Here is a 15,065-nt window from a genome sequence, read left to right as displayed (position 1 = left end):
TGACGGCAAGTTCTTTCAACGGTTAAGCTTAGGCACTCTTTCGAAGTTGGTTAAGGTTAGAGTTTGTCTTAGAGCATGGCGATGCAAAGCGAACTGGTCTCTACATCAACCAGAAAAAGACCCAGGTGATGTGCATCAATGTCCCAACAGCACCTCCAATCACCATCGATGGAGAGGCGTTGGAATGTGTAGAAGACTTTACATACCTCGGAAGCCTCATAAGCAGTGAAAGTGGAACGCAAAAAGACATCAAGACGCGTCTCAACAAAGCAAGAGGTGCTTTCAGCCAACTTCGCAACATCTGGAAGTCTAAACAATACAGCCTTAAAACCAAACTCAGGCTCTACAACAGCAATGTTAAGTCTGTGCTGCTATATGGCTCTGAGTGCTGGAGAGTAACAAAACAGGATATGAGAAAGGTTGACGTCTTCCACAATAGCTGCTTACGTAGGATCTGCAACATCTTTTGGCCAAATAGAATCTCGAATGAGGAACTTTATAAGAAGACAGGCAGCTTGCATATGTCCCTTGAGATAAGGAGACGGAGGTTAAGATGGCTCGGCCATGTATTAAGGATGCCCAATGAAAGGTCACCCAAAGTTGCCTTGAGATGGACCCCAGTTGGGAAGAGAAAGAGGGGCAGACCAAAGAACACCTGGCGAAGGACAGTGATGATGGAGCTGAAGGAGATGGGTCTTTCCTGGGACGAAGCGCAGGCCAAAGCACGAGGCAGGATTCAGTGGCAGTGTATGATTGCGGCCTTATGCCCCAACCGGGACGAAGAGGATAAGTAAGTAAGTAAGTATGGCGATAGAACGCCAGGTAGTTTGCAGGCTGTTTGACGTGGAAATGGGCAAAGACACAGCTCGTCACGCTATTGGGCGCACATGTCACATGACCAGAAACGTCTGCCAGAAATGCGGCTACGTTTAGTAATCACGCAGTTTGCGGGCTGTTAGACCCGGAAATGGGCAAAGACACAGCTCGTCACGCGATTGGGCGCACATGTCAGTGGCCAATCAGAGAGCGTCTCCGCAAAATGCGGCTACGCAAAAAAATAACGCTTAAGGCGTGCTATAGATTGGATCTCACTCCAATAGGGTATATCTGCAGAGCCATAGAGCCCAACGTCTGGGCGGGGCTTCGTGGTGTGGACAAGTATTGTGGCCTGGACAAGTCTTTGCACTACTGCGCATGCGGTTGAGGGGGGGGGGGGGGGAGGGGGGCTTGTATTGAAAAACTGATTTTATATGTCTGAGGAGAAGACTGGTACTCATCATCTTCGTCTCCACAAAGTACTGGGGGGGTCTACTGTATGTGAGACATATTTCCTTTAGAGTGAAAGAAAAAATAATGACATGTGAACAAGTATGTTGTGTGCCAGGTTAATGTACTCTACTATTTTTGTATCACAAACAGTGCTGTATATGTACAGTTTATTCCCCCTCAAATGTATATACTCTATTATTACTATATATACTCTACTATTTTTTGTATCACAAACAGTGCGGTATATTTGTAGATCTGGTATGTCATAAATGTCTAGTATATTTGAGATCTGGTATGTCATAAATGTCTAGATGTAACATTACTGTCTATCTGTATGTCATGTTATGATGAATTGAAAATGGGGGACCCTGATGAAAGTTGTGTATGTCGTAAACAAGAGAGAGAGAGAGAGAGAGAGAGAGAGAGAGAGAGAGAGAGAGAGAAGAGAGAGAGAGAGAGAGAGAGAGAGAGAGAGAGAGAGAGAGAGAGAGAGAGAGAGAGAGAGGAGAGAGAGAGAGAGAGAGAGGAGAGGAGAGAGGAAGAGAGAGAGAGAGAGAGAGAGAGAGAGGAGAGAGAGAGAGAGAGAGAGAGAGAGAGAGAGAGAGAGAGAGAGAGAGAGAGAGAGAGAGAGAGAGACCCCCCCCCCCTCATCCGCATGCGCAGTAGTGCAAAGACTTGTCCAGGCCACAATACTTGTCCACGCCACGAAGCCCCCGCCTCAAACCCGTCCACGCCACGAAGCCCCCGCCCAGACGTTGGGCTCTGTGGGAGTAGGGGGTATCTGCAGAGCCAGGCTGGACGGGTATAAGTGGTCTGGACAAGTAGTTGCGAATGGGGGGGGGGGGGGGACCCCGTCCCATGAACAACGCATGCCTGAACATTACTGTCTATGTATAATGTACCTATGTAAACGAGACGAACCCCGCCCCCCCCCCCCCCCATTCGCAACTACTTGTCCAGACCACTTATACCCGTCCAGCCTGGCTCTGCGGCTCTGCAGATACCCCCTATTGTCTGTGGCCCTACTGCCTACTCTCTCGTTGAGGAAGTTACATTTGTTGGAGCGCTGCCCCTTTAAGAGGGGCGTTGCTTCGTTCTGAACTGGAGTGTGCGCGCGCACTGCTGGCAGCTAGACCCAAAGCAGCTAGAGAGACACGCGGCCTGGAACAAAACATTCAAAACAAAGCCTTAGAAGGACGGAGTTACAAGCTGTCTGCGTTACTTCGTCTTCTGCCTGCAGCTCCACCAGAAGCTATTTGTCTCCTTTCTCCTGTTGACCAGCATCTCTCAACTACCACAGGTTAGAGCGAATACTTAATTATGCGTTGTTGTTGTTGTTGTTATTTTTTATTAGTTTACTTTTAACAAGTTCTAGGTTCAGTTGATCGAGAAGTTACGATTTATCGTAACCCCAACTCGCCGTTTGTTAATGATGATGATGATGATGATGATGATGATGTGTTGTTTTAAATAACTGAGAACATGGAGTCAGATTAATAGTCTACAATACTAATAGTGTAAAGCAGTGGTTCTCAAACCTTTTACACCAAGTACCACCATGAGAACGTAGCTGGCTCTCCAAGTAGGCCTGCCACCATATGGCCGCCGTTTAAAATACAGTCTATTCTTGATTGATTGATTGAAAACTTTATTAGATTGCAGAATGGGTACAATACAGTACAGCTCAATACACACAATTGTTAAGGGGATGCAGACCAGAGAAAGACGTTCGTCTTGTTTACATCAGGGTCCCCCAGTTTCAATTCATCATAACATGACATACATGACATACAGATAGACAGTCATCTATACATTTATGACATATCAGATTTGCAAATACAGTACTGTTTGTGATACAAAAATAGTCCAGAAAAGAGTGTATATATTTGACGTAAAAACTGTACATTGGGGGAGGTTGGGTAGGTGGGGGGGGGGGGGCTGTACATTGGAGGTGGTTCGTGGGGGGGGGGGGGGGGGGGCACACACTGTACAACTGTACAAGCAAAACTGTACATTGGAATATTGACAACCATACTTGGTCATTTACTGTACATTGGAGGGCGTTGGGTTAGGAAATTTGTAGGGGCCAGTTTCGAATTGCAGTCTCCCGTAGGTGTTCTTTGCGAGTGGTTTTGAAAGTGGGTAGTGATTCACATTCCTTTACAGCTTTGGGTTCCATTCAGCTATGCACAGTTCACGCAGGAGGCAAAATGTATTTTCGAATACCATTATTTATTGTTAACTTTTGTCAGACACAGCCACAATGTACAAAGGGGTAGCACTAGAACTAGCAAACCTCTTCCACACAACTCATATGCAAGGGGTATTGAGAACATAATAACTAACATTCTCACATGTCGAGAACATTAAGAACAACTGTATTTCAGCAAATGTACTTAATTCTCACTCACCTCACTCACCTCACTCACTCACTCACTCACTCACTCACAGCAAGCAATTGTCCTTCATTCTCTCTCTCACACACACCTACACACACACACCATGTTGTTGTCCATTGACAACTCACATAAGCAGGGCCAGACTGGGGAAATAATTCAGGCTGGGAAATATAGTGTGAAATATAGCCCCAGTCAGGCCACTTTCTAAGTGGGGTTCCCCCAGGAATTATTTTGTTACAAAGACTTAATTTTCTGCATTCTGGTGCAGGATTTTTTTTATTTTTTACCCTTTAAATTCCAGTGTTTGTGATGGGCATCACAAATTATTGTAAAAAAATAAAAAAAAACATATTCAATACATTTTCGAATTGTAACCCTTTAAATGCCAGTTTGTGTGATGGCATCACAAAGTTATTGTAAAAAAAAAAAAAAAAAAAAAAAAATTTACAGGCTAGCATGTATCAATGATAGCAACAACACTTTTTTGTAATGTCAGATTAACTCTTTTCAGAAAGAAAAGTGGGAGTATTTCATTTTTTATCTGACATTACAAAAAATCTAAAAATAAAAATGGTTATGATCAGGGCTGAAGTTGAATAAAAGATGTATGACTGTTTAGACTGCATTACTCTCTGTCACATTGATCTCCTGGTTGTTCACAATTAGAAACACTGGCCTGGCCTGCTTCTAAGTTCAGTGGCTGACTGCACAAAAAAAAATATATATATATTTATTTAAATTTTTTTATTAAACATTTTTCAAGTACCACCAGCAGTACCACCAAGTAGGGCTGGACGGTATGGTCAACATTTTATATCACATTTACATTTACATTAGTCATTTAGCTGACACTTTTATCCAAAGCGACTTACAAGTTCTGTACGACAAGCCATCAGGAAGGGCACAACTCTATCAGCTGAGTAACAATGTTCATCAAAGTATTGAGTGCTACAGTGTAGGTTAGTTTATTAGGACAAGTGCATGACGGTAAGGTTAGTTAGGATTCAATTTTTTTTTTTTTTTAATTCAGATAATTATAATCACGGTATAATTTTAAGCATAGACGGTAACGGTATATATCACGGTATATTCATTTATATAATTTTTTTTTAATTCTTCTGAAGGGGTAAAACACTGGTATGGCAGCTGTTATTCTGTTACAGCTGCTGAGCTATACTATAGAGTATAGCTAATGTCCATCAATATCTTCCTTTTTAATTAAATAGGTTCAAGAATCGAATCAGGATTGTTAGCAGAGAGAGAGAGAGAGGGAGGGAGAGAGAGGAGGAGGAGGCTACTACTAGAGCCAGCTAACGTTAGCTTGCTGATGCTACTACTACTTCGACATGCTGCTAGTGGACTGGAGCCAGCTAACGTTTAGCTTGCTGATGCTACTACTACTTCGACATGCTGCTAGTGGACTGGAGCCAGCTAACGTTAGCTTGCTGATGCTACTACTACTTCGACATGCTGCTAGTGGACTGGAGCCAGCTAACGTTAGCTTGCTGATGCTACTACTACTTCGACATGCTGCTAGTGGACTGGAGCCAGCTAACGTTAGCTTGCTGATGCTACTACTACTTCGACATGCTGCTAGTGGACTGGAGCCAGCTAACGTTAGCTTGCTGAGGCTACTACTACTTCGACATGCTGCTAGTGGACTGGAGCCAGCTAACGTTAGTTTGCTGATGCTACTAGGCTTGGGCGGTATAATTTTTTTCATCTAAGGGACTGTCGCAAAAGTGCACACTGAGAAAATGTGAAATGGCATATTTTACTTGGTGCCACTAGTCCGAGTGGGGAGAAATTGCCTCTACTGAGCACACTTTTCTATTTAATAAAAAAAAATTGTCTGTCTCTGTTCGTCTTTTTTTTTATCCATGTTTACGGACCATATTCCATTTCCATACCATTACAGAGTAACCGACCCTCAACTAGGCCACACCACAATGGCAGCAGCAGTTTCAGCCTTGGCTCGAGATGGAGGAGTCAGATGGAGTGCTCTCAGGACAACCAGGCTCCTGATATTCAGCGGCCTGCTCTTTCTGGCCACTGGTGCAGACGTTGAGGTAAATACAATAAATTATACATAAATACACAAGTTGATGACAAGAGATTATGTAAATTGTTACCGTGTTTACTAAAAGAGAAATGATACAATTCATAATTTTTTTTAAACTGAGTCAATAATAACAAAGTAGGTGCTTCCTTCCTTCCTTCCTTCCTTTTTTTTTTTTTTTTAACAAGTATTTTTATTGCACATTACTTTAGTTACATTCCATAATGATGCACACATGCAATCTTATTTTTCTTCTTGTTCAAAAACAATTGTACAGCGGCATATAACAAAAAAGATTAAAAATAAACATTATTTCATTTGGCGGATTTATACATATAAATAAACAGGATAGTTAAATAAGATAGATTCTTGCTGGGAAATAAGAAGGAGACCAAAAAATCTGAGCATTAAAAAAAGGCCAAAAGACAAAACAGAGAATATACCTTCAGACATTACTGTAATAAGAGCAACACTTTGAACTTATATATCCTCTTCATCCTCCCTCAGACCCTTTAAGTAATCCAACACCGGTCCCCATGTCGTATCAAACACCTTTCTCCGTCCTGTATTTCTAAATCTAAGCCTCTCTAAGTAGAGGGTCTCACCCAGCTCTCTCATCCACATTTCAAATGAGGGTGCTGCATCAGACTTCCAGAGTCTCAATATGAGCTTTTTAGCCAACACAGCACCTAGGTATATCGGCCATTTTTCATTGCCAGAGTACCTAGTAACATCGTCGCTATAGCCCAAAATGGCCACTAAGGGGCAGGGTTCCCACTGTTTATTAAAAGCTTTTGAATAAAAGTCAAATATATCGGACCAGAACGTGTGTAAGTTGGGACAAGACCAGAGTTGATGTGTAAGGGTACCATCTTGATTTTTACATTTGTTACACAGTGCTGATATGCTAGGATACATCTTATTTACTTTCACCTTTGAGTAGTGCAACCTGTGTATCACTTTAAATTGAATCAAGTTGATTCTAACATTTACAGAGCACCGGTGAATATTTGTGAGACACCTTTCCCAGAATTCCTCATTGAGGGGTATCCCCAGTTCTGACTCCCACTCAGTCCTATATCTTTCTGTGCTAACTATTACCTGATTGAAAAGTGTCTGGTATATTTTTGACACCGCCCCATTACTACCTGGTCTAACATGAATTATAGTTTCCAGTGCTTGATGCTGAGGAATGTCTGACCATGTATCTACATGAGTCCTTACGAAGTTCCGTACCTGTAGATGGCGGAAACAATTTGTTGACGGTAAATCATGTTTGACCCTCAGTTGCTCGAATGATAAAAACTGGCCCCCTTGGTACAAGTCCTTCAAGCACCCTATACCCTTCACCTTCCACTGTGCAAACCCTTGGTCCATAGTGGATGGCTTAAAGACATGGTTATTACCGATTGGAGTGTCTGTATACATATTTGGAGCTTTCAAGTATGTTTTAATCTGTTTCCATACCATCAAGGAGCTATGTACTATAAAATTCCCTTCATATAATGATTTGTTTATCTTGATAGGGCTATTCAAAAGGGCTAGGAGAGAGGTTCCCTGACAGGCTGCTCGCTCCATTGAGAGCCATGCAGGAGTGACCTCCTCCATGCACTCCGTAAGGTTAGCACTTCTCCAGAAAGCCATATTGTTTAAATGTGCAGACCAGTAGTAACATCTGAAGTCTGGAAGACCAAAGCCACCCTAATTTTTTGTTTTACATAAGTGTTTTTTGCTAATACGTGCAGCTTTATTCTGCCAAATAAAGGAGATTATTATCGAGTCCAACTTTTTGAAATACCGCTGTGGTATGAATACTGGAATTGACTGAAAAATGTATGTAAATCTCGGAAGAACCACCATTTTAATAGCGTTTACTCTCCCAACCAGTGACAATGGGAGGGTCTTCCAAAAATCTATATTCTGTTTCAACTGTTTTATTTTTAATTTCCAATTCTCTTCAAGTAAGAGTTCAGTTTTTTTTTTAGTAACGGTCACTCCTAGGTAAGTAAATCTATCTTTGGTAATCTTAAAGGGGACAGAGTTCAATGAGGAGCTATCCTTATTTAATTGTACTGGCATTAATTCACTTTTATCCCAATTAATTTGAAAACCTGAAAGAGAGCCAAAATAATTAAACAATTCCATAATTGGAGGAAGGGACTCCTGTGGGTTAGATACGTATAACAAAATGTCGTCTGCATACATTGATAAATGATGCTTTTGCCCTTTAATGGAGACAGGTGATATTCTAGGATGTTGTCGAATTTTTGTAGCTAGTGTTTTATGACAAAATCGAAAAGATAAGGAGAGCATGGATCTCCTTGCCTTGTCCCACGGTATAGTGGAAACTGAGAGGAAATATCCTGGTTAGTAACTACACTTGCTGTGGGATGAGCATACAAAATCCGTATCCAGTCTATAAATACCTTCCCGAAACCAAATGCCTCTAGGGTCTCATACATATATGGCCACTCGACCTGATCGAAGGCCTTCTGAGCATCCACTGAAATCACCACTGTCTCTGTATTGTGTTTCGTATAAAGTATATTGAATAAACGTCTTAAGTTGTAATAAATATGTCTATTAGGAATAAAGCCTGTTTGATTTGATCCGGGTGCACTTCTTCTGAATGTGAGCTTTTAACCGCTTGGCCAGAATCTTGCTAAGCAGCTTTGTTTCAATTGGAATCAGTGACACAGGTCTGTAGGATGATGGTTCTAACTCATCTCTGCCCTTTTTTATTTTTTTTTTAATTAATGAAATATTTGCATTATACAGCGTTTGAGGTAGTCTACCATCCGATGCGGCATGTTTAAACATACGAAGCAGCAGCGGAGATAGTTCCTTAGAGTAGTGCTTGTAGAATTCTGCAGTAAAGCCGTCAGGGCCAGGTGCTTTATTGTTCTGGAATTCTGTAATTGCCTCTACTATTTCTCCTATGGAGATGTCCCTTTCCAGTGCAGCTTCTGCCTCGCCATCAAGCTGAGGTAGGTTTAATTCAGAGAGAAATGCCTTAATAGCATCAATGTCATGGTTGCCATTTGATGTGTACAGTTTTGAATAGAACTCCATAAAACGTGCATTTATCTCTTTAGGATCTGTAAGAACAGTGCCTGTGTCTGATTTTATTTTTAGTATTGCATGGGAAGCTTGCGCCTGTCTTAATTGACGTGCCAGCAGTTTCTGAGGTTTGTCACCTATTTCAAATTGTATCTGTTTTATCATATTCAATTGCTTATTGACCTGTGCAGATAAAATAGTATTGTACTCATGTCGTTGAGAGACTATAGAGTTCAGGATGTCGGGATCCGCAGAGACCCTGTACAGGTGTTCTAGTTGAGACACAGAATCATCCAACTCCACTAGTCTTTTTGACATTTGTTTTCTCCTACCTGCCACGTATGATATGATGCTGCCTCTAAGCACTGCCTTGATAGCTTCCCACAGTGTTGAGTCATCCACATCCCCTGTATCATTTGTGGCTATAATGTCAGGTAGCCTAGCTGACATATATTTTAAGAAACTCTTCTCTTTTAAGATTGTGTTGTCAAATCTCCAGGTGCGTTCCTTTCTATGTCTAGTGAACCTAACATCCAGTGACATGGGAGCATGATCACTTATCAGGATAGTATGGTATTGTGTGGACACAACATTGGATATCAGTTTAGAGTCTATCAACATGAAATCAATCCTAGAATAGGATTTATGCACTGGAGAGAAAAAAGAGTAGTCTCTGTTGGAAGGATTGCGTAGCCTCCATATGTCAACCAGATTTAGATTGTGCATGGCACTTTTTAACACCTCACTGGCTTTGCTGTTCACAGATACCTTTGATGACTTTTTATCCAACACAGGGTCAATTATACAATTGAAGTCGCCACCCAATATAATATTTGTATTACCGACGTCAGGAATTCTATTCAGAACTGTCTCAAAAAAATTTGGATCATCAAAATTTGGACCATACACGTTTATCAATGTTACAGGAACACAATTAAGTGTCCCTGATACAATTACAAATCTTCGGATCCGCGATTGTGCACACATGATCAAATGACACACCCCTCTTGATAATAATAGCGACCCCTCTGGCCCTGGCCCCGAAGTTTGATTGAAATATTTGTGATCCCCATCCCATGCGTAACTTGTTCCTGGCTATATTCTTAATATGGGTCTCTTGAAGATATATAACCGCTTTAAAAAGCTTTCAGGCTTTTTAAATGAGCCATTACCTTACCTCTTTTAACTGGGTGATCTAGCCCTCTTACATTCCAGCTTACAATCCTTGTACTATCCCCATTGTTATTTACTGACATGACTTATTATCCATGATCATGTAACAAAACAAAAATCGCCCAAAGTGTTGTATACATTCCGCCGTTAGAAAAAAAAATAATAATAATATGCACTGCCGCAAACTAACATGAAAAACACTACGCTGTCCTCCGGGGCCCTCTTTACCGCCCTCCAGTCCCCTCTGCGAACAAACACCTCTAAGTCTAAATACCTAAGAGCTAGTAAACATACCATGATAGTCTGTGTATGCAATTGTCTCCACCTGTCCAACAAAAACAAATGAGAAGTAGGTAGGATGGGCGCAATGAGCCGCTGTAACTTGTGAGTGATCACATATTGAAGCTGTCGTCTGTACTGTTGGGTTGGATTAACGTGGCACTTTGTTGTCGTCTAGGAACTTCTCCGCGTCCTTCGGGTCGTTGAACATGCGCTTGTCTGTGCCAACCGATACCACGAATGTCGCTGGGTGTCGGAATCCGCATCTCACCTCTGCAGTCTTGCATCTGGTCCTGATATTGTCGAATCGCTTCCGTAGCTTCAACACTGCCGGTCCCAAGTCCGGGAAAATGTAGATACGTGTTCCCTCATGTTGTAAGGGGAACTTCTGTGTTGCAAGCCTCAGAATGCGCTCCTTCACTGAATCATGGTGGATTCGTGCTATAATTTGGCGTGGAGTGCCATCTGTTGCCGTCTTCACATTGACCCGATATGCTCGGTCGATTTTAACTCTTTCAGTGCCACGCCTGGTTTTCCGTTTTACCGCTTGAATGCCACCATCGGCGCCAATGTTAACGTTAATATCGCCTAATCTATGTTTTAAATTATGGCTATGTGTCTAATCTGCCCATCGCATTATCAAAGACTATTTTCCAGTCAGTGCTGTGAAGACAGATTGTTTTTTTATCGCGTCGTTTCCGTTTCAGAGCAGTTAGAAAAGCCCCCGTTTTGATATAAAAAACAGCTCATTCTGGAGCATTCTATGAAAATCGTCTTTTAGTGGAATATTCCACAACGTTGATATTCGTCGGCCTTTTTATGAATCGTTTTCAAATAAACGCTAGATGATCAATATTATACGTGCACGCAAGCACATTACGGCCGCGCACTGATAATCGCTCCGTTGATTTCCTCACAGACTTTTACAGTGAAACCGAAAGAAGACATTTCACAAAACAGCTTATAACTTCATCAAACTTACTCCGATTATCCTACCACTGATAACATAGAGTCCTTACCTGACATCAGATGGTATCCAACTGGTATATTCCAATTCCTGATCACCATTCGAAAAAATCGATACGTGTATGGATCCAACGCGACACAGTAGATCTCCATGATCCGCGGGGATCTGAGGCTCCAGAATGAACTGTGGTAACCCCGGCTGGATCAGTGAACTGGAAAATGTGGAGTACCGGATTTTTTTCCCCATTCATTTTCATTGAGTCCATTCCAAAATCACTTATGTCATCTGGGAGACGACAGGGGGCGCTTTTTTCCACAGTGATCACCGGCGCAGCTCGGCTATACTCGGGTAGGCTCGGGTGATGCAATAATTTTTCAGATCGCAAAAAAAAGAATATATATAATAATTCCGAGAAATCTCGTGAGTGGCATGCAACCACCTATAAAAAAACCAGAGAAATCTCGTGAGTGGCACTGAAAGAGTTAACAGGCTTGTTGTTGAAGTTCTCATCTCCCAGCAATGTTGTTATAAGTTTTGCAATAAAGTCTGTAGGATTGCCCTTTTCCGGGCCCTCTTTTACACCTATGATCCGAATGTTTTGTCGTCTGTAGCGCGAGGCGAGGTCGTCCACTCGCTCACCGAGCGCCCTGGCCTCCTCCCCCCACACGGCACATTTGTCTTCCAGAATCTTGATTCGGCTTTCATGTTCATTCAGGCCATCCTCGTTTGAGGCTACCCGTTCCTCAATATTATCCAATGTCTGTTTCAGGCCAGCAAGTGATGCATCCAACTTTTCAAACCTTGAATCGACATTTTGATTCAGTCGATTAATAGCGGCCATTATGTCCGTCGTGGTCGGCGGTGGTGCTTCGTTCGGCGCTGTAGTTTCAGCTTGGTCTTCATCCGAATCCGACAGGTTGCTGCTATCGCTAGCTTCTCTGCTAGCGTCCTCAGTTGTAAGCTTTTTTTTAGCCTTTCTGTCTTTCCTCGGTCTCGGCATAGCTCAGTTGCGCCTCTACAATTTATATAGTCAATTATCTTTTTACTTCTACCATTGAATTTCCTTCTTAAATTGTACACTTTTGTAGGAGTTTAGTGGAGCCTCTCTCACACACGACTATCCCATCTCACGCCCCCCGGAGGTCCAGTTCTGCTGCTCTGACTAAAGGTCAGGTGCTTCCTTTCTATTCTGCTCTCCAAAAGCTCACGACAGTAACTGTATGATTAATGAAACTGAGAGAAATTTAAACCTGCTCATCGAGCAGTTGGGTGTCTTTGCTCACGGACACTTTGACATGCTGCTGGGAAGAGCTGGAATCGAACCGGAAACCTTCTGAATACCAGACGTCTGCTCTAGCTCTTGAGCCACTGTCGCCCTGTTGTGTTTGTGTAGAGTACAGTCTATGTGCCAAATCTGACTCCTATACTCACTCTTACCTGCAGGAGGATCTCCAAAAGACCAAAGCATTACTTGAGAGAACAGAACAGGAAATGGACGCTTTAGAGGTGAGTCAATCTATTTTTTGGGTAGAACATAAGATAATTTGACACTGGCCGTTATTTGGAATTATCGTGAAATGGTTTAATCTGTGAAAATCTGTAATCAGCGCTTGCTGTGGAATATATGACTTGGTTCAGAGATCTGCAATTCCCTCGTAAATAAACAAAACGATTGGCCTAGCTATAGCTGCATTCGTGAAATTGAGCATGGCATTTGTATTTATAATTATAATTACTTGGACCTCAATGTCTCTAAAACTAAAGATATGATCATTGACTTCAGACACAACTCCGATCATCAAGCCGGTGTTATTTACGACGAGGATGTCCAGATTGTTGAATCCTACAAGTATCTGGGAACTGTGTTTGATTGTAAACTGAAATACAGAGTCCATTGTTATAAAAAAGGTCAGCAGAGGATCTACTTGTTGAGAAAGCATAGTTCAGAGTACTTTTTATCGTTATTTTATTGAAAGCCTCTTTAACATTTTCTTTTATCTGTTGGTTCAGATATTAAATAACCTCTCCATGCTCTGTCTCAGTGGTTTTTGCTGTTAAACTCTGGCCGCCGTTATGACGTTCCTTTGAATAAGACCAACCGTTACTCTAATCTTTTATCCCCTCGGATATCAGACTTCTAAATTCAGACAGTAGTCACTTTAAGTAGCCTATACACCTAGTTGTCTGTTTTACTGGACTGTGTGTATCATGAAGTGTTGTTGTCGTTAAAATGTTTTGTTACTCGTGCAAAGCTACAAATGAATTGCCCCACGTGGGATCAATAAAGTTGTCTGAAAAAAGCAATATATACATAAGCCAAACATAACTTGTAAAGACAACATTGATGACTAATCAAAGCTACGATACTTTCCTCCACCAGAAGCGCCATGCATCGGAACACCGCAGATTGTCTGACGGTATTCATGAAAATGAGCTCGTAATAAACGGCACGCTGGAGAAAATTGCGGCTCATCCGATGCTTCATGAAGAAACAAAACACATCAAAGTCAAGGTGCTGGAGACCGTCGTGGCAAATAACCTCATGAAGGAGAAGTTGCACAAGTTGACCAAGACTTATAACAAAGGATTAAAGTTCTTAAAAGAGAAACTTGAAATTGGGAAAGCAGTGTTTGCGTTCCACAAGAGGATATACAGAAAAGAGGAATTGTAACAACTTAGACATGGCCAAGTCAGTGTTGCTCCCTCTGGTGGTGTGTCTGTGAAGTGAAGTCATTCTCGGGTCTGTGGGACCCGTTTTCAATGTTTTTTTTTTAAATACAATACATTTTTAACCTGACACTCATTGGCCATGGCTCAGCTTCTGTGAAGAACATTATAAAATAACATATTTTCACACTGTGCACCCCCCCCCCCCCCACATACACTTGTATTACCCTCAAAGTGTGGACATTGGAGTTGAAAACCAGTAAGTTCACCGTCTGCCTCCACCTTGTTTCATTTATGTCTTTCAAGATAAACATGATTTATTTTATTCCATTCATGTCTTGATTACAATGGATTCTTAATTATTTTTACGATGCGGCTGTTCCCTAAGCCTAATGCATGCACAGCGAAGAAAAGGGTATATCTGCCTGTCTAACTCCAGGGTAGATGGCAAATAAGCTAATTTCCCAAAAAGTTGGCGTGTTCCTTTAAACAAAGGATGCTGGTATTCTGACGTCATGGAACAATCATTCAACCATTGGACAAAACGGATGGCAGCTTGGCTGACACTTATACAATGGATCCATGTTAACACTTTGACTGCCTAAAAACGATTTACAACGTCTTTGCTGGCGATGCTAAAGTTGCCGGGGGACGCTGTACAGCGTCCTTATATCAATATTTCAAAAATCTGGAATCGGATTCATATTCCCCCTCCGCTGGCCTGAGATTCACCAGCAGGACCCACTGAGCTCTCTGGCGGTTCAGGAGCGCCATCTGGTGGCCGATCGGCGCAACTGCTTAACAGGAAGCGCAGTAGAGGTTTTGCTGGTCGGCCCTATTGCTTCCGGCCACTCGGGATAGGTTCCGGCACTCTAGCTCGTCACTCTACATAGCGATCGATTGCCAATAACTCGATAAACAACATGATTTGGACGTATATACCATTATACAAGCTGGAGATGGACCGGGTAATAATATATCCCATAATGATAAAATTTCTACTCGACGATGATCGCCCAACGGCGCGCGGAGACTGGGGTGAGTTTCAGCGTGTAACGTTACCATCTTCGATACTAACTGCTTTTATCAACATTTGACCCACATTAGATGATTGGTATAACGCTGCCCACGGAATTATAAACGCCCCCTCGCCCATCCGGTCAACATCAGATGACGTGTAGTAACTTCTAGA

General features: G+C 42.1%; 1 protein-coding gene across 1 annotated transcript; it reads left to right on the top strand.

Annotated features, from left to right (window-relative positions):
* Positions 1-2,442: 2,442 nt before the first annotated feature.
* Positions 2,443-14,203, top strand: LOC311239909 (uncharacterized protein). The gene is made up of 4 exons (XM_084328353.1): positions 2,443-2,569; positions 5,587-5,737; positions 12,650-12,712; positions 13,587-14,203. The coding sequence occupies exons 2-4, from the start codon at positions 5,618-5,620 to the stop codon at positions 13,875-13,877; spliced, it is 474 nt and encodes a 157-aa protein (XP_084184479.1). The 5' UTR covers positions 2,443-2,569; positions 5,587-5,617; the 3' UTR covers positions 13,878-14,203.
* Positions 14,204-15,065: the final 862 nt, after the last annotated feature.

This window comes from Notolepis coatsorum (genome assembly GCF_963971535.1).
Source record: "Notolepis coatsorum genome assembly, chromosome: 1".
In the NCBI taxonomy this organism is placed as follows: domain Eukaryota; kingdom Metazoa; phylum Chordata; class Actinopteri; order Aulopiformes; family Paralepididae; genus Notolepis; species Notolepis coatsorum.
Note: the sequence above shows the minus strand (reverse complement) of the source record. Positions and strands in the feature narration are given on the sequence as shown.